General features: G+C 18.3%; 6 protein-coding genes across 6 annotated transcripts; 3 read left to right on the plus strand and 3 right to left on the minus strand.

Annotated features, from left to right (window-relative positions):
• Positions 1-695: 695 nt before the first annotated feature.
• PGAL8A_00141600 (hypothetical protein) lies at positions 696-3,464 on the minus strand (the record flags this gene model as incomplete). Its single annotated transcript, XM_028674952.1, has 1 exon — positions 696-3,464. The coding sequence occupies one exon, from the start codon at positions 3,462-3,464 to the stop codon at positions 696-698; it is 2,769 nt and encodes a 922-aa protein (XP_028526532.1).
• Positions 3,465-4,697: 1,233 nt separating this feature from the next.
• PGAL8A_00141700 (conserved Plasmodium protein, unknown function) lies at positions 4,698-5,353 on the plus strand (the record flags this gene model as incomplete). Its single annotated transcript, XM_028674953.1, has 4 exons — positions 4,698-4,757; positions 4,890-4,945; positions 5,130-5,193; positions 5,300-5,353. 4 exons carry the CDS (start codon positions 4,698-4,700, stop codon positions 5,351-5,353), a joined length of 234 nt encoding a protein of 77 aa, XP_028526533.1.
• Positions 5,354-6,304: 951 nt separating this feature from the next.
• PGAL8A_00141800 (conserved Plasmodium protein, unknown function) lies at positions 6,305-6,622 on the plus strand (the record flags this gene model as incomplete). Its single annotated transcript, XM_028674954.1, has 2 exons — positions 6,305-6,344; positions 6,474-6,622. The coding sequence occupies 2 exons, from the start codon at positions 6,305-6,307 to the stop codon at positions 6,620-6,622; spliced, it is 189 nt and encodes a 62-aa protein (XP_028526534.1).
• Positions 6,623-7,143: 521 nt separating this feature from the next.
• ROP14 (rhoptry protein ROP14, putative) lies at positions 7,144-11,825 on the minus strand (the record flags this gene model as incomplete). Its single annotated transcript, XM_028674955.1, has 4 exons — positions 7,144-11,000; positions 11,147-11,315; positions 11,439-11,498; positions 11,631-11,825. The coding sequence occupies 4 exons, from the start codon at positions 11,823-11,825 to the stop codon at positions 7,144-7,146; spliced, it is 4,281 nt and encodes a 1,426-aa protein (XP_028526535.1).
• A 1,873-nt stretch (positions 11,826-13,698) lies between these two features.
• On the plus strand, positions 13,699-14,421 carry PGAL8A_00142000 (apicoplast ribosomal protein L18 precursor, putative; the record flags this gene model as incomplete). Its single annotated transcript, XM_028674957.1, has 2 exons — positions 13,699-13,893; positions 13,993-14,421. The coding sequence occupies 2 exons, from the start codon at positions 13,699-13,701 to the stop codon at positions 14,419-14,421; spliced, it is 624 nt and encodes a 207-aa protein (XP_028526536.1).
• Positions 14,422-15,342: 921 nt separating this feature from the next.
• On the minus strand, positions 15,343-18,525 carry PGAL8A_00142100 (AP-3 complex subunit beta, putative; the record flags this gene model as incomplete). The annotated part of the gene is made up of 1 exon (XM_028674958.1): positions 15,343-18,525. One exon carries the CDS (start codon positions 18,523-18,525, stop codon positions 15,343-15,345), a length of 3,183 nt encoding a protein of 1,060 aa, XP_028526537.1.
• Positions 18,526-19,821: the final 1,296 nt, after the last annotated feature.

The following is a 19,821-nucleotide window of genomic DNA, read 5'->3' on the forward strand; positions in this document are numbered from 1 at the left end:
GCATTCATATTTATTTATTATTAATTTTTACATTTAAATATATTATATTTTTTTTATTAAAATTCACATATTTCTTGATACAATTACACATAAAAATATTATATTAATAAATTAAAATATAACAGCTTTTCTTTTTTTATTATTCTTTAATATCCATATATAAAATTTCTTGTATTCAATAAAAATTTGGTTTTCTTTTTATTTTACATACTATTATAGTTTTAATTATAGTTATGTTGTTGTAAATATTTTACAAAAGATTCTAAAATGAAATATTCACAAAAAATTTTTACATTATGAAAAAATTAAAGAAAATAATTAAAAAAAAAAAAAAAAAAAAAAATGATTTTTCTTGTTTTAAGAGAACTAATTAAGATGATGGTTTACACCTCTTATAATTCCTTGCTGAATGATTCATTTCAAAGAATAATAAGAAAATTAAGAAATATATATATTGAATAAAGAAGGAAAAAAGTTCTTTAAATAAATTACAAAGAAAATTTTTAATTGTGAAATTGTTAAAATTTAATAGTTTTGAAAGGTGCTTATATTAGTTTCGTATTTTTAGTAAAAATTCAATTAAAAGCATTCATATTTACAAATATTTATATATAATAAGTATTATATTGCAGTTTATTTTTATTGTGTGTTTGATGATTTTTTTTAATTATATCTAAATTTAAATTAAATTGGTTTTAAAATATGTTTTCTTTTAATGTTTCATTTCTATTAATATGAGAAATAATTTTATGAAGCACTAGATATTTTCTTATATGAGCCTGAATTCTTGGCAAATAAGTCAGGCATTTTTCTTTAAAATTTTTTTTTTTTTTATACTTTTTAACAAAAGCATACAAAATAGAAACAACTGAACTCCATTTATTAATTAAATTGTTCATTTGTTTTTTTATTGTAGTCAGTGATTCTATATTTAAAAAAATTTTTGTTAATCCAATTTTATAAGATTCAATTGATAGCTGACAATTTTCACAAATAGAAATGGTTTTTATTTTTGCATTAATTTCTGAATAAATTATTGGTTCATATAAATTATTCAACATATAAATTAGTTTAAATTGTTCATAAAATTCTTCAAATGTAAATTTATATGAAAATGAAAAATTTTTAAGTTGCAAAGCGTGAAATAAAGATAAAGAATAACACTGTAGAAAAACCCTTTTTTCATCAAAATGGTTGGGTTTACCGAATTCGTTAGATTTTATACATCTAATAAAGTGAATTTCACAGGTATTTATTTCATTTATTAATTTATCTAATTGTTTAATGTATTGAGAAGAAATCAAAAGTCTTTTTGATAATTTTCCTTTTTCAATAATGCAATCTTTAAATAAATTTTGAAAAATTTCATTTGAAGAACTTTTTGATATATCAATAAATTCTGATTTTATAACATCTTTATTTTTAAAAATGAAATCGTCAGTGGTGTATTCTATTTTCCCTATAGAATGTGAAATAGTAAATTTTTTAGCATTTGAAGATTTATTTTTTATATATATTTCTGAAGCATATTTTTTGTAATTTTGATGATCCTTCTCTGGAAAAATATTACTTTTTATGTTTTTCAAATCCGAATTAGTTGAATTCGTTTTTTTTAACAATTGATTCTTTGTATTATCATAAGAATTACTTGTTATTTTATAAATACTTTTTTCATTTTGTTTATCTAATATTCCAAAATGCTTATTACATAGCATCGTAAAAGTTAGATCAGTACTTTTGGGTGTTAAACAGCAATCTTCTAAAAAATTTAAAATAGAAACGGGTTCTTTATACAGTACATTTAATAAATTATAGTTTGGTGTATATTGAATTAGTGGAATATCAATGTTTTCTTTTATATATATTTCGTTTTCTTTTTCAAAAACAGTATTAAGAAAAAATTGCTGTATTCTTTCATTAGCTATATTTATTAATAATTGTTCTAACGAATTTTTAGAAAATATTTCAAAGCCGAATATGTCTAATATACCTATAAAATTCCTATTATTATTCAATTGTGTATTCAAATCAAGGTTTTCATTTTTATTTAGATGAATTTCTTCATTTTCATTTTCATTTTGATTTTCTTTCTCATATAAAGGATTTATAAGATTATTTATTCTGTCAATTATCCAACTAAATAAATTATAATAAATAATTTTACTAAAAGAATGTAACATAGTTTCCATTTCTTCTTTTGTAAAGGATGATTTTATTTCAGTTTTGCCTATTGTGGTAATTTTTGTTGAACATATATTTTCTAGAGCTATATCATCTAAAAACAAAGCCTCGCATGCTTTTTTAAATTCTTCGTAATTTTCTATAACTCCTCGAGCTATTCCACAGGAGTTTTCTTTTTCTACTATTTTTACATTACCTAGTAATAAAATACCAAATAAAATTGATATAATATCATTAATTTGTTTATCATTTAAATTAAGGTAATGAAAGGAAGTTATAATCTCATGAAATTTATTTTTTTGTTCATTAGAAAACTTTAAATCACTTTTATTCAAAATATTGTAATATTCTATATTAGTAGAATAATTTTTGAAATTTTCTTTATATAAGAATATATTTTCTTTATTATTCAAATAATTTAACATTTCATAAAAAATATGAAAATTCCGTTCTTCTTTTTCTTGTTTAATAATTCTACTTTTTTCTAAGAGAAATGCTTTTATATATCCGCTTTGAACATTATTATTTTCATCAATATATAATTTAACAGATTTACCAAATCTACTACTATTGTTATTATGAATGGTTTTAGCATTTCCAAAAAATTCTAACAATACATTTGTGTTCAAAATTATTTCAGGTACTTTTGTTCTTTCTTTTATTTCATTATAAGTTAAAAATTTCATAGCATTTTTACACGCTTCTGTTTTTCCTGAACCACTTTCTCCTGATACAATAATGTATTGATTTTTTTTGCTCAAATTTTTTAAGTTATATAAAGCTGTTCTTGCTTTTTTAAAAATATGAGACTTTAAATTTTTTTCATTTTCCATATATTTATATTTTTTTATTATTGTTTCGTTAGTGTCATTTAGACATTTAAACGGATTTATTACAATCAATAAATGACTTAGATTTGTATATATTATATCATTTGATAATCGTCCACATAAGTAATTTAATATTGTTGGTATATTTCTACAATTTAAATTGCAGATATCATCTACATTAATATCTATATTTTCACATGAATATAATTTTTTTATATTTTCACATTCATATATCATTTTATTTCTCACATTTTCTAGTCTTATATTTTTTGTATTAGACTTATCTAAAATTTTACATTTCTCAAATATTTTATTCATTATTATAAAATCATTTTTTTGTATTTCTAATTCATTCTCGTTTTCTTTATAATACCAAACCAACATATTTATATGAAAGTTATCTTCATTTAGATAATCTTCATTTTCTAGAAGCATCGAACATATATTATCCATTATGGATTTTTTATTATATATGTGTAAAGATAACAAAAAATTTTTTCTTTTTAATTGTTTTTAAATTTAGCTTTTTTTAATTTAAAATACTTTTAATATATATTACTTAAAAAATAATGTATTTGTTCATTAATACAAAAAAAATTTACTATATTAAATTTTTTATATAAATTTTATGTAAAAGAATTTGTATGCTTTTTAAAAGTTTCATTCTATAAAAAATTTTATGCAGTTTTTTATGATTTTTATATAATAAAAAATTTGACTACAAAATTTGGTGTCTACTTTAAAAAAGAAAAGAAAAGAAAAGAAACGAATTTAAAGTAATTTATCCCAGATATTACAAAAATGTGTAGGTGTAAAAGATGTAATTCATATAAATTTTAACTGTACTCCAAAAAGAAGTATTTTGGTATTTTTTTTTTTTTTTTTTTTTTTTTTTGAAATTAATATCATATTACTTATACTAGGAAGTATTGTCTATAATTATATTTATATTGAAAGAAATAATTTTGAATTTTTTCTATTATAACGATCTAAATGAGTTTTATTTCAAATTAACCATCAATTATTCTACTAAGAGTATTTAATCATTTGGGGAATTACGTAGAAAAATAGAATTAAGAAACAACTTCAATTTAAAAAAAAAATAAATGTTAAGTTTTAAATTTTAACATTAATTACTTTAATATTAAAATTCTTACATTGTGCATACATTTAGTGAATAAAACAAAATTAAAATAAAAGATTTATTCAAATTTATAACTTCATTTTATTTAAAACATTTTATTCTTTATCCTATATTTTATAATTATTATTTTAAGATTAAAATAATTATATAAGATAAATAAAATGATTATAGGTGTTTTTAATAATACTAAAGTTTTTGAAAAGACATAATATAGAAAAAAAAAAAAAAAAAAAATTTATATTGATGCAATTTTTAGCAGCAAACAAGAAAAAAAAAAAATAAAAAAAAAAAAAGGCGCATGTAAAAAATAAAAGAAAAAGTTGAGAGAAAAAAGATTAACAACCAAATATAAAAATAAATGAAAAGAAAAAAATAAAATTTTTTATTTAAGATTTAATTTTATGAGAAAAAATTATATAAAATAATAATAAGTTTAAGATAAAAAAAAAATAAAATAAAATAAAAAATATTTTATATAAGATTTTATTTAATTTTATGCAAAAATTCAGTTAAAAAATAGCTATTTTAAAATATAGAGAAAGATGAAGCTTTTTTTTTTTTTTTTCAATATATTAGTCTTTTTATACCGTATTAATGCGCAAGTAAGGAAGATAAAATATAAATTAGAAAAAAAAAATTAACATGGAAAATAAAAGAAACAGTATCTCAAAAAATGTTATACTTATTAATTAAATTACATATATTTTATATTATTTATTTATTTTTATATTTAGTTAAGTGAGGTTTATGATGAAAATCAGAAAAGTACACAATTTCATTTTGCTTTATGGTAATTATATGTATATCTATTTTATACATAAATTATAAATAATGAATTAATAAGATAGAAAAAAATAAAAGAAAGAGACAATGAAATTATTATTTTATTCATTAGCAATTCAGAAAAATAATGTAAATACGAAAATATAAATAAAAATGTATGAACATATTCATAATTTTTTTTTTTTAAATAGGACGGTGTTAGTTCTTATTTCTGCATTTATTTTGGGAACTTATGCAACTTTTCAAATTGCATATGTAAAAATATTAAACAAAAGAGAAAGAATGTTTACATTATTATTTATAAATAATTATTTTTGTAGTATATAATATACTTATTAATTTATTTTTTTTCTTTTTTCAGACAAAAGATTCTTTGCTATATTCAAAAATTAACACATCAAATAATGGAAAGTGAAATATTTAAAAAATTATATTTAATTTTTTTTTTGTTTTAAAGAATATTGTTATATAATTGTTTTTATGTATATCTTTTTTTTTTCTTTTTTAATATACTCTATAACAATGACATCTTTATTTTTTGGAGGTAAAAATAGATTTCTATATTTTTTATACGATTTATTTTATTAAATACAGTTTATATTAATTTAAACTTAAAAATTTATTTTTGTCTTCTTTTTCTTTATATAAATAAATTTTTTTTTTTTTTTTTTTTTTTGTATATTTTATTTTTTTAATTATTTCATAAATAGTATTATTTATAATTTCTTTTTTTTTTTTTTCTTTTTTAAATTTAAAAATAAAATAATGTTTTTTTTTAATAATAGTTATTTCTATAATTCATAATGTAAAAATTAAAAAAAGATCCGTATTCAGTTATGTGTATAGAATAATTAAAATTTTCAACATAATGAATATTTAAAAAAATAAAAAGAACTCCTCATAGAATAAAGTAAATCATACTTTTTATCATTGTACTGTGTATAAATTCTTACAAATGGAAATAATTTTTTCATTTTTCTGAATTGAATGTTATATTTTAGTTTTTCGTTTCAAAAAATGCAAAATATTTAATTTTTAAAAATGAAATAAATTTATTAAATATGTAAAAATTATATATATGAAAATTTTTTTTTGAATGTATTAACTCAAAAATAAATGGAAACATTTTACCCCGAAAAAATATCTAAATAAATAGGCAATATAAAGATTAAAAAAAAAGCTTTCTATGAAATTTTATCTAAATGAATTATGAGGCTTATTTTTTATTATTAAAATTTTCTTTTTTCTTTACTATTTCATTAAATTTAATTTTATTTTCTCAAATATATTTATGTTAAAGATAATAATACAACAGATAAAAAAATATTTACTATAATATAACCTCTATGATTATTTTACAATAAATATGAGTAAATTCTTTAATTGGTATACTTGTATTATTTTTGGTAATTTAAAAAAAAAAAAAAAAAATATATATTATATATTAAGTAACAAATAAAGTTATTTTTCTACATAATAAAAAAAAAAAAAAAAAAAAAATCTATAAATTCAACATTCAAATTTTAAATATTCAGGAACAACAATACCACTAGGTTTATCAACATTGAGTTTATGGTATTTGAACGTTGATAAGGCAAAAAATGAAATTCACGCCTATAATAATGAATATCGAAAAAAGCAGAAAGAACTTATAGAATTGGAGAATAAAAAAAAAGGAATCTAAGAAATTTTTACTTTCTTTTTTTTTTATTATATAAAAAATATTATTCTTTTCAAAATAAGTATATTTTTTAATGAAGAAATTTTAACTTATTTGTAGAATAGTTAAATCCATTTTATAAAAAGGGAAATATATAATTATAAAAACAAAAAAACAACAAAAAAAAAAAAAGAATTATGAATAACTATTAATGTAATAAACTAATAATTAGAAAGGATTATTAAAAAAACCTAAATATGTGTAAAAAAAATTTATTTTTTTATAAAAAAAGAAAATGAATAACATATATGTAAATAAAATATTAAAAAAGCATATGCTTAAAAAGAATTTAAAAAACTGTTTAAACATTAAAAAAAAAGATAAAAAAAAATTAAATTAATTAAGAACTAAAACTACATTTATAAAAAAATATAATAAAAAATAAGAATAAGCAGAATACCTATAAAAATTAAACTTATAAAGAGTATAAAATAGCTTTTTTTTTTTTTTTAATATAATTTTAGTTTCTTTTGAGAAAGTTCCTTTTATTTTTGTGAAGTATTTTTTTTATCATTATCATTATCGTAAATAGCATCCTTCAGATAAACATCATCATCTCCTTTATAATTCGATCTTTCTTTTAATTTGTTAACTGCTATAGATTTATTTTGATCATTATATAAATTAAATAATCCTAATTTATTAATTTTATCGGAGTAATTACTTAATAATTTATATTTTGTATATGAATTTTTAATAGCGTTATCTAATTTATTCTTCATATTTTTATCCAGCATGAATTTTTTAAATTCATAAGATGCCACATTAGATTTACGTTTTTTTAATTCTTCATCTTTTTTCATATTTATATCTTTTAATTCATTAAAATTATTTTTTTCATTTTTATTTATATTTTCTTCATTTATATTAGTTTCATTTTCTAATTTTTGTTTACTTTTTTCATTTGATAACTTATCTTTTTTTTCTTTGGTTGTTATTTCATTTTTTTCTTTTTCTTTTTCTTCTATATCTTCATATAGTTCCTTTTCTAATTCTTCTTTCTGCTTTATTTCATCTTTTATGAATTCTTCATTTTCATTCTCTTTTTCTTCTATTTCTTGATTTAATTCATTTTCTAATTTTTCATCTTCTATTTCTTCATTTGATTTTTCTTTTTTTTTTTCTTCAATTTCACCACTTGATTCATTTTGCTTCTCTTCTTCTATATCTTCATTTGATTCATTTTCTAATTTTTCATCATCTTCTACTTCTTCATTTGATTTTTCTTTTTTTTTTTCTTCAATTTCACCACTTGATTCTTTCTGCATCTCTTCTTCTATATCTTCATTTGATTCATTTTCTAATTTTTCATCATCTTCTATTTCTTCATTTAAATTTTCTTTTTTTTTTTCTTCAATTTCATTATCTGATTCTTTTATTTTCTCTTCATCTATTTCTTCATTCACTTCTTCCTCTGATTCTATTATTTCTCCATTATCATTTTTCGTGTAATTATTTATTTTCTTTAACTCTTTAGAAGGCTCACCTTCTTTTAATTTTTCGTTTAATTCATTGTCTAATTTTTCGTCTATTAATTTATTTAATTCTCTTTTTGTGTTGTCACTTAAGTTTTCATCATGTATTTTTATATGTTGTAAATTATTTGAATTGTTTAATTTATGAATTGTCGATACGTTTATATTATTTTCTGATAGTAATTCATTTTTTAATCTTTCATCTAATTCTTCATCAGATTTATTATAATTTTTCTGTTGTTCACTTTTTTGTTCCAATTTTTTTTTTTCTTCGATATTTTTTTTCATTTCTTCTAATTTTTGCTTTTCTTCTTCAATTCTTTTCCTTTCTTTAATTTGTTTTTGCTCTTCTAATTTTCTTCTCTCTTCATCGATTTTTTTCTGTTCTCTTAATTTTTTTTTCTCTTCTTCAATTTTTCTTTGTTCTTCGAATATTTTTTGTTCTTCGATTTTTCTTTGTTTTTCGAATTTTTTCCTTTCTTTATCATTTCTTTCTTGTTCTTCAAGTTCTTTTTCTTCTAGAAATTTTCTTTGTTTCTCTAAAAATTTTTTTTTTTTAGATATATTATATTCTTCAATTTTTTTTTGTTCTTCTAATTTTTTTCTTTGTTCTTCAATCTTTTTCTGTTCCTCCATTTCTCTTTGTTCTAATTTTCTTTTTTGTTCTTCAATTTTTCTCTGTTCCTCCATTTTTCTTTGTTCTAATTTTTTTTTTTCTTCTTCAATCTTTCTCTGTTCCTCCATTTTTCTTTGTTCTAATTTTTTTTTTTCTTCTTCAATTTTTCTCTGTTCTTCTAATTTTTTTTTTTGTTCAATTTTTTTTCGTTCTTCAATTTTTCTCTGCTCTTCAATTTTTTTCTCTTTTAGTTTTTTTTCTTTCTCATATTTCTTTTGAAGTTTTTTCATATGTTTTCTCAAGTTGTGATTACTTTGTCTATTGATTTGTTGAAAAACATTAGATATCATATAATTTTTATGATCCATTTCGTTATTTTTTTTTGTAAAGTTGTCTACTATTAATGGAATATGATAAGGTTCTACTATGACTTTAGATGAAACGACATCCCACCATTGTTTCTCACCTTTTTCGGAAAATTTGTATACGTTATTTAAAATTCTTAGATAGAAAGGAAGTTTTATCTCTTTTTCCATGAAAGGATTTTTATATAATAAGGAGATGATATTTTTATCATTCATAGATAACTTTGTTAGAAATTTTTTAAACCACTGAACTTCTAAAATTGTTTCATTATCTTTATCACTTAATGCACTTAACTGCCAATCTAATCTATCTATATAAATAATGGGTATAAAATGAAATATAAATCTAAATTGATTACACATGCTTTTATATACATTATCGGGTTTGCAGTTAAATTCATAATTTTTCCATAATGTATTCTCATTTATATTTTTATCATCTGTTCCTTGAATAATAATTTCATTTCTAGCTTTTTTTATTTTTCCAAATGATCCATATACATTCATCAGTTCAAATGATCCATATTCTGCATTCATAACTTGATAAGGGGATAAAATATTTCGAATAAAAAAAGACAAAAAATAAATAAATAAAATAAAATAAAAATATTGTGCAGTAAATTTGAAAATAAATCTTCTATTGTTTAAGAAAAAGGTGGATAAAATAAATAAACAAATTAAATGAATAAAAAATAAAGAAACATGAAACATATTGACAAATCCATAGAAAAATATTTGATTTGAATAAATTAATAATAGAGAAGTTAATAAAGAAATCTGACTGATAACTTTAGAGATTATATTATCAGTATAAAAAAATATATAAAAAGCATATAAGGTAAATATTAGTAGGTAAAAAATAAAATACAATGTAGTCATAGGATATATAGTTGTAATACAAATATAAATAATTATAATTAATGAACAAATTATATGAGATATTATTTCAAATGTTAAATTTTTGTTCCTTATAAAATATTGTAACCCATTTTTTGAATATATCCAGTAGAAAATATTGCATAAGTCATTTTTTATATTTTTAAAAATACTTTCATTTTTATAAAAGCAAATTTCATTAGAACCAGATCGGGATATTAATTCTTCTTCTTGTACTAAAGTATTTTTTTCTTTGTTAGAGTTAAAATAAGTATCATACATTTTGCTTAATTCCTCTATATTCATTCCAGAAAAATAAAATATATTAAAACTTTTAAAATAACGCTTGCTTTTATTTTGATTTATTAATTTTTCTTTAACTATATTAAGTATTTCATTTCTTCTCCATTTAAAAAAAAATCTTAATAAAATATTATCATCAAAACAAAACATTAATGGAGCTAATAGTAAAAAATAAAATAAATATGAATTTCCAGTAAAAAAATTAAGAAGACAATAAATAAAAATAATAGAACCCCCTATTAGTCTAAATGATCTAATTGGAAACAATATAAAAAAAGAAAATACACATTCTGTTAATATAGAAAATAAATTGTCTAATTTACTAAGAAGAGGAGAAGCATGCAAAAAATAAGAAAGTGTTGATGGAAGAGGATGCGTTTCATAAATATAATATTTTCCTTCTAACTTTCCCCATAAATCACTATTTTTTAATCTTATTAAACTTGATCCGATTAAAACTTTAAAAACAAAAAATCTTGCAATATATTGAATCAAGAATGTGGCAGAATATTTTTTTTTTAAATGATTTTTATATAAAGGAACAAGAAACATACATAAAAAAACTAATTCTAACAATTCTAGCTCATATACATAATTAAACCATACATTTCCAATACTATAAATAGATTGTAAAAGAATATAAATTGATAAAATTATTATAACATTTATACAATTTAAAAACAAGCCAGATAAACTTAATATCATTCCTAAAAATGTAAACATAAATAGAAAAAATTTGAATGTAATAACTAAAATAGTTAATATATTTAGAATATTACACTTTTTTTGTATTATTACTTTTTTTTTTTTTTTTTTATTTAAAATTAATTATTTTTATATTTTAACTATATACCTATAACAGGTAATAAATTTATAATGAAATTACAGACAGGTAAAAACAAAAAAAGTGAATGAAAGTTTTGAATTTTTGTCCATATATTTTCATTTTTTAAATCTTCTAATATTTTATTAACATAATCCTTTGCTGGTGTTAACCCATCGTCACCTATTAACGCTATATTCTTTATATCAATAAATAAAATAAAAAAAAAAAATTAATATATATTTTTTATTAGTATAAAAATTACTAATTCTGTATTGTTTAGAATTTTTCAAAAGATAAAACTTTTTATTTATTATTTTACCTGATTCCATGATACAACAAATGAAAAGAAGCATGACAGTAAAATTATTCTGATGTAAATCTATATATATAAATATACATGAAATGTTAACTTATGATTTTTTTTTTTTTTTTTTTTTTTTTATGAATAAAATTATATAATTTATACTTTTTTTCTTTTATATTATTCTTTTTTTTAATTTTATATTTTTACTGTTTGTGAGCACCAGAATGTATTTTCGAGAGCTTTGTTCTTATATGGAAATGAATCATTTAAAGGACTTTTGCTAAATAAATTATTGAAAAAATTTTTTATATATGATTCTATTTTATTGAGTCTTTTATCCTTATCTATTTCTTTATCATTAATTAAAATTTTTGTTGGTTCATCTGTTTCATTTTGTTCCATCTTTTTTTTTTTTTTTTTTTCTATCTACTCTGTATAAATTTCCTACTATTTCTTTTTAGGAAAATTAAAAATATGTTCTTTTTTTCTATGCAAAAATAATAAATCAAAAGAAAATATATTAATATACTTTATCTTTTATCTTATAATAAAAAGATTTATTATTTTTTTCATTTCTACATATATACACAAAAACACATTAGGAAAGAAAGTGAACTAAAATTTAAATTATGAAAACCAAAATATTGGAAATTCTAGAGTATAATTCTTTTTTTTATCCTATATTTTTAATTATTTTGTTAATTTTATAATAAAATAGTTATATGAGATAAATTAAACAAATTCTTTTTGGATTTAGATTCACAAAACAATATAGTTTATATCTCTTTTTCTTTTTTTTTCCTTTATAATCTATGCATTATGGGTGCATTCATATAAATTAATTTGAATGTCTATATATTTTACATAAAATATTTCAAATATTTTTAAGAAATATTTTTGAAAAAATTTGTTAATAAGAAAATTAAAAAGTAAAAAAACAATATTTTTATTAAAATTTTAATTATAATTTTTATTATTTTTATAATAATAAATGAAAAAAAAAAAGAAAAATTAATATGAAATGTATATTTAAAAAAGTTAAGAAAATTAAGAAAGAAATAATCTAATAGAATTATTGTGGAAAAATGAAATAATATTTAGTAGCAATAGAAATGAACGGAATGTTCTCATTATAAGAGGGTTTTATATTGTTTTTTAGAATTGCTATAGTATTATAATAGAAAATATATACATATGTATATTTGTAAAATATTTCATTATGACTTTAAAAATAAAATATTAAATATTATTATTTCCAATTAAATTTTTTCTATTAAAATTAATTACCATTAATATGTTATTATCTTAATATATCTTATAACAATAATTTTTTTTTTTTATGCATATGCAAGATTTCATGTGGGTTAATTTAAGGAATTTTAATAAAATAAAAGTATTTCCGTCCAATTTTTATGCTTTCATTTATCCAAAAATAGGTATATTTTTTTTTTATTTATAAATATAATGCTAATATATTAATGAACATTATGAAATTAAAACTACTAATAAATATATAGTTTTAGGTGTAAACAAAAAATTAATAGTGAACAATTTTAAATTTAAAAAAAAACTGATATAGTTACATTATTTTTTTATACTTCAATAATATATAACTTATAGAATTTTTTATTCATTTATATTTATATTGTCATTTTATATTTACTTATTTTATTTACTTCTATAAATCCATATTTATCCCTTTTTTATCGTTTTTAATTTAATAATATTTTTATGTAAATATTTTATAACTCCGTTTCAGAATAATTTTCTTTTACAAAAAAAAAAAAAAAAAAAAATAGTAATAAAGAAACATTTGTGTGTTTCTTTTCAGTTAAATTTATAAAGTTAAAATATTATATCTTATTTTCTGTGAGATAAGAATACCGCCTTTTTAATAAAATATCATTCTTACATGTATAATGTACTTAAATTTAACATAATATATTAAGTTTCAAAATAATTAAAAAAAAGAAGAAAATAAATTCGATATAAAATATGATAAATATTATTCATTTTTTTTATTTTGCATAAGTTTTAAATAATTATTTGTAATATATCTAATAACATGTAATAATTTAACTAACAAATTTATGTATGTATTTTTTTTTTTTATAAATAATTATGTATAAAAATTAGGACAAATTGTTTTTATAGTTAGCAATTTATCAATTTAAAACATAATTTAATAAGTTTATAATAAGTCTTTGTAATTTTAATGATTTCTTAACTTTAAAGCTTTATTTTATATTTTTTTAAAATTAAATGGAACATTAATATGTACATTTCTTTTATAATATTTCCTCTATTTTTAGTTTATTTAGGTGTTTTGGAAGGTTTTATAATTAACAGAAATATTTTTCATAATTATAATAACTTTTTATTACTTGCTTCATCAAAAAAAAAAAAAAATACCATTGAAGAAGCACCAAAAAGAAAAAACAAAAATATTAAGGAGAAAAAAAAAAAAAATGTATGAATTAATATAGCAACATTCAGTTTACAAAAAAGAAAGATATAAAATAAATAAATAAGTATATACATATATATGCATATTTTTTATTTTTATTAGAAAATTTTGGAAACTTTGTTGAAAGAAAAAGTAGAGAAAGTTAAGGTGAATTTAGATTATTCTGGAAGTCAAAATGTTGATAAAGAAATATTAGAAGGAAAAAGAGTTCCAAGATTAAGAATAAAAAAAACAAATAATCATATATATGCAACTATTGTAGATGATTATAAAAGGCATGTTTTGTGTTTCTCATGTTCTCACGATTCAACTTTATCGCAAATTTTAGGAACATATAGAAAAAAAACAACAAATCGAATTATAAATAATGGAAAAACCATAAAAGCTGCTTGGGAAATAGGAAAGATAGTTGCAAAAAAGGCTTTAAACAAAGGCATTTTTAAAGTTAAATTTGATAGAGCTAATTATAAATACGAAGGGAGAGTTGAGGCATTAGCTGAAGGAGCAAGAGCAGTGGGATTGTTGTTGTAATAATGTGAGCATACACATAATACATATAAATAGGGAAAATTTATAAAATATTTTATAAAAGGTTATATTAAAAATAAATTGAAATTTTGGTATACTTATATATTAATATATGTAAATTTTATGTAGGTTTTATTAGATATATTCTTAAAAAAAAATAATATTTTTTTGTAGTTTTTGTGGTAAATTTTTTATATATTTTTATTAAAACTTCTTTTTAAAAATTATTAAAATCAAAATTAAAAAAAAAAAAAAAAAAAACATAAATAAAATAAAATATATCAAATAAAATAAATTTAAATTGTGTAAAAAAATTCCAATGTTTATATATCTTTTATATTTTAATGTTAAAAAATTGTAAAAAAAAGATTTAAAGGAAAAATATTTTATATAAAATTATAATTTAATTTGTCTTTATTATCTTTTATATATTAATTATATGTAAATGTTGTAATATTCAAATAGATTTTTTTTTTGTCTTTTATTTTGTTTTTATATATTTTTCTTCATTTTATTAAAATTTATTTGTTATTATTATTATTATCATTTTCTTTTAGTATTTAAAGAGTAATGGATAAAGCATGATACATTCTTATTTAAATAAAATTCCCAAATTATATTTGTAATTTAGTTAATATCAATAAAAAAAAATATAACATTTATATATGATAACTATGTAAACAAATTTTTATAATTTAAAAAATTGGAGAAAACAAAATTATGTAATTAAAAAATAATTTTCTTCTTCGGGGTGTTCACACACACATACACAAACAATAAAATAAAAACAATTTTTTTTTATATATTCATAAATTCCTTAATAATTTATTTATTTATCAGTTTATTTTTTAATATTGATTTTTATGAATGTTCATAACAAATACAAGGATAATTAATTTTTTTTTATATTGTCTGTTCATAATTTTAATCATTGAAAAAAAATTGTTCAATGTCTTCAATTTCCTTTACAGTCGTTTTATCACTTTTTATATTTAAATTATAATTTTCAAATTTTTCATGACAATTTTCATTTTCTTCATCAGATTCTTCATCTTCTCCTTGAATTTTTGTTCCTTTGTTGATTAGTAATGTTTTTGAAGTTAATTTTGTGCTTTCTTTCTGTTTTTCCACATTTAAATTTTCTTCTTTGTAAAAATCGTCAATATTTGAAAATGTTTGAAGACTAATTGGATTGTCAAAATTATTGTTGAACTTTATGTCCTTTGAGGAAAAACTAGTTATATACTTTTTTTTTTCATTATTGTTAAAATGCTCAGTTTTTGGTAAATCATTTTCTGCAAATTCTGGTAAATCAACATATGATGAAATTTTTTTATTTAAAATATTTGATACTGTATTTAACTGATATACAATTTGAGCTTCGTTTTTGTTGAAATTGTCTAAACGCTCCTCACAGTCAGGTTGCAAAAAAATCCCATTTTTTAGTGGATGATTCTTCAAATTTATATTTAAAGAATTAGAAACGATTAATTTACCAGAATAAAGAAAAGTAAATTTTAAATAACATAATGACAAGGAATATTTGTCTATTTTTTCATTAAAAAAATCTCTTTCAAAAATATTTGGTTTAAGCTTTTTTTGTAAATACTGCTCTTTTATTATTAACATAATGTTAATGTAAAATTTACTTGTATCTTGAATATCGAAATTTTCATCTTTTATTCCTAATAAAAAGGCCTTTTTACATAATATTTCAAAGTTCATAAAATCTTCTTTGAATTTTGATTTAGATAAATTATCACTAAACGTTTTTTGATTTTTATTCATATCATTTAAATCACTGTTGCTTTCACTTTTATTGCTTTCATTATTTTCATTGATATTACTTTCGTAATCATTATATGCTTCATTCTTTTCATCAAAGGTTATTTGTTCTTTGTCACATAAATAAGGTGGATTAACCTTCTTTTCTAGATCTCTATTATCTGGGTAATTTGATTGGATAAAATTATTATTTTTTATCTCACATTTTTTTTTGGATATTTTTTCATCTAACATAAATGAATCTATATCCATTGATAAAAAAAATCTTGCATACTGATACAACCATATTTTAAAAACAAAATGAATGATTTGTATTTTTATGACATCACTAGAATTTTCAAATGATTTAACTAATAACCTAGAAATATCAAATAACAATAAATAATCTAAAAATCTTTGATAATTTGCTAAAGTCCATATTACTGATATTTTTACTTGATTTGATTGAATTTTTAGTAAGATTTTACTTAAGAAAAATACAATTTTGCCGATTTGGTTATCATCACTTTGTTGTAACAGCTGTCTTAAAGCTAAAATTGACTCATCTGAATAAAGTTTAATATTTGAATTCAACATGATCATTATATATTTCATTACTTTTGATAGACAATCTGCGTTTGTTAATGCTATAGCAGTAATATGAGAAAACAATTTTTTAATTATGTTTTCACTATTATTGGGTAAATATAAGGCATGGAGAAATTCATCTAATATGACCATCTTGTTATCTGAACTTTTTAAAGCAGTTAAAATATCAATTTTTAAAGATTTCTTGATCCCACTGTCTATACAGTTAATATAAAAAAAAGATAAATAAAAAGAAAATTCTTTTTTTAAAGCAACTATTATAGGTTTCACGCTTCTCAAAAAAATTTCATAAATTTCATCGTTTTTCTCCATACTACTTCTCAATAAGGAATTTATAATTGCTTGAATAATGTTATCTTTATACGTAAGTTTTGTTAAATGATAAAGAGAAGAAATAGACATGATTATTACACTATAACTACTAGATGTTAGCAAAATTAACAATTTATCTATAAATATTTCAATATCTATATCATATTTTTTAAATTCTTCGTATGTGTCATTGTTATTTAAGTAAGATGGATCATTACTTCTTATTTCGCTATCAGAATCTTGGTATTTTTTTTTTTTTTTTTTAATATCATTTTCAGTACAAAAAGAATTTTCATTGAATAAGTTATTTTTTTTTAATTTCAACTTATCATTTTTTAATGGATCTTTGTAAAATGTTCTACAATATCTAAGTAATAAGTCAATCAAATATGTTTGATGAAACGGATGCATATATAATAAATATTGACACAATTTATAATAACACGGGTGTAAGAAAGATAAAGAATTAAATATATTTAAATTATTGTTAAAATCACGGCGTTTTATATTAGAATATGTATTTTTATTTTCATTTTTTTTTTGAGAATCAATATGAATACTTTCTATTTTATTAGTGCATAAGTTATTATAGTTATTATTTGGTATTTGTTCGTGTAAATTCTTGTTAGACTCATGTGAACTTTCATTATCAATTTTATCGGTATAATTTTTATTTTTTTGATGATTTTCATTAGTTGGATAATTTTCATCTTCTTTGTAATAATGTTCATTTGTTTCTTCATTACAAATATCTTCTTCGTTTTCTTCAGAGTAGTCGTATATACAAATGCAGTTAAATGACATAATAGCTGATGATACAACTGATACTTCTCTATCATTTATTAAATCAATTAAAATTTTTCTTAAAAAAATAAATTGATCTTTATCAATATTATATATGGATGGAATCACGTCAGCACAAGTTTTTCTAACATAAGGTGATTTATCTTTTGACAATTTTTTTAACGATTCCATCAAAATATTAATCATATCTATTGATTTAATACATGACATTGCTTTTAAAGCTGATGATCTTATTTGATAATCATTATTATTTAGATCCTTTTTAAATGAATTAACGGATAACATAGTTAAATCATTATTTCCTTCTGCATATAGTATTAAATAATTATAAATTAATTTTTTTAAAGTTAAATTATCGATAGATATATTTTTTAAAACATCAAAGAACAGACTAGATACATTTTTTTTTAAAATATGTGCAATTAATATATGTTTCATAGCTTCAATTTTCTTATAAACATTGTTGTTTTCGAGATTTTTTATAATTTCATTAATATCAAATTTACTTTTATCAAAATATATTCCATCGTTTAATTTTATGTGAGATATTATCTCTTTAACATTGGATGCCGCCTTTTCAATTAAGGGTACTTTTATATTAAATGACAAAGAATCCATTTTAAAATATATGATAAAAAAAAAAAAAAAAAAAAAAATTTCTATATAAAAATGTTTAAATAAAACTTATGTTCATGTTGTACCAAACAAATAAAAAATAATCAAATGTAAAAAAAAAAAAAAAAAAAAAAAAATTGGGGAGAATTAAGTGTTATATTGCTACTTATACAAAAAAAATATACCTAATGTGAAATCATATGTTACACTATGTTAAATGTTATATATAATTCATTAAGAACTTCAATTAAAGAATTTTACAAGAATTACAATTTTTTAAAATATAATCTTTCAAAAAAAAAAAAAAAATAAAATAAAATAAAATAAGAACGTGTTTTTGCACTTTTTCTAAGTTATATCAATTTTATTCAATGAAATTTTATTTTATTTTTTTTTTTTTTTTTTTTTGTATTAAGCAACTTTTAAAATATACATTAGGTAAAAGAAATACAGAAACCTTTATAAAAATAATACCTATTTTTATGATTTATATAAAATTTTTTTACATTTCTTATGTGTTTTCTATTATTTTAAAAAACTGATATTTTTTTTTAAAGATATTTAATTTTAGCAACTAATAATAAAAAATAATAATGGAATATAAATTTATATTTCCTATAATATTTATAGAATCAAATAAAGATATCAAATAAATTTAATATAAAAATTATGTGAAAAAAATTTGTATTTTATTTGTTATTTGATTTAAATCAAAAAGGATATATTAAATATTTTATTTAAAGATAATATATAAAGAGTTAATAAGGAAACAGAAGAATAAATAACGGAAATTTTTTTTTTTTTTTTTTTTATATATAAGTAATATAATAAAAGTTTTATCTTATAAATATTCTTTCAAATATATATTCTAAAAATAATTTATATATATATATATATAGTATTTTAATTATAAAATTTCTAAGGCAAATTATGTTTGTGGTAAAATTTTTTCAAAAAATTGATATATACTTTTTTTTTTCGTAATTTCCTTTTTTTTAATATATAACATTAGGGTAAATAATTTATACTTAAATGACAATTTTAAAAAAAAAAATATAAATTTTTATAATATATATATATATATATATATTAGTACAAAAATGATTCTTTGAATATAGATTGAGTTGTATTTTTAGTTTTCAAAAAATTTGGTTCTATGTTGCTTTAGATTATCTATTTACTTTTCCTAATTTTTTTTATGCAAATTGTAAGTGAAATTAATATATTTAATTTTTTTTAAATTAATTTTCCATAAAAGATTTAAAGTTAGAAAATTTTTTAATCTAAAATTACGACATT

Source organism: Plasmodium gallinaceum (genome assembly GCF_900005855.1).
Source record: "Plasmodium gallinaceum strain 8A genome assembly, contig: PGAL8A_v1_65, whole genome shotgun sequence".
NCBI classification, from domain to species: Eukaryota; Apicomplexa; class Aconoidasida; order Haemosporida; family Plasmodiidae; genus Plasmodium; species Plasmodium gallinaceum.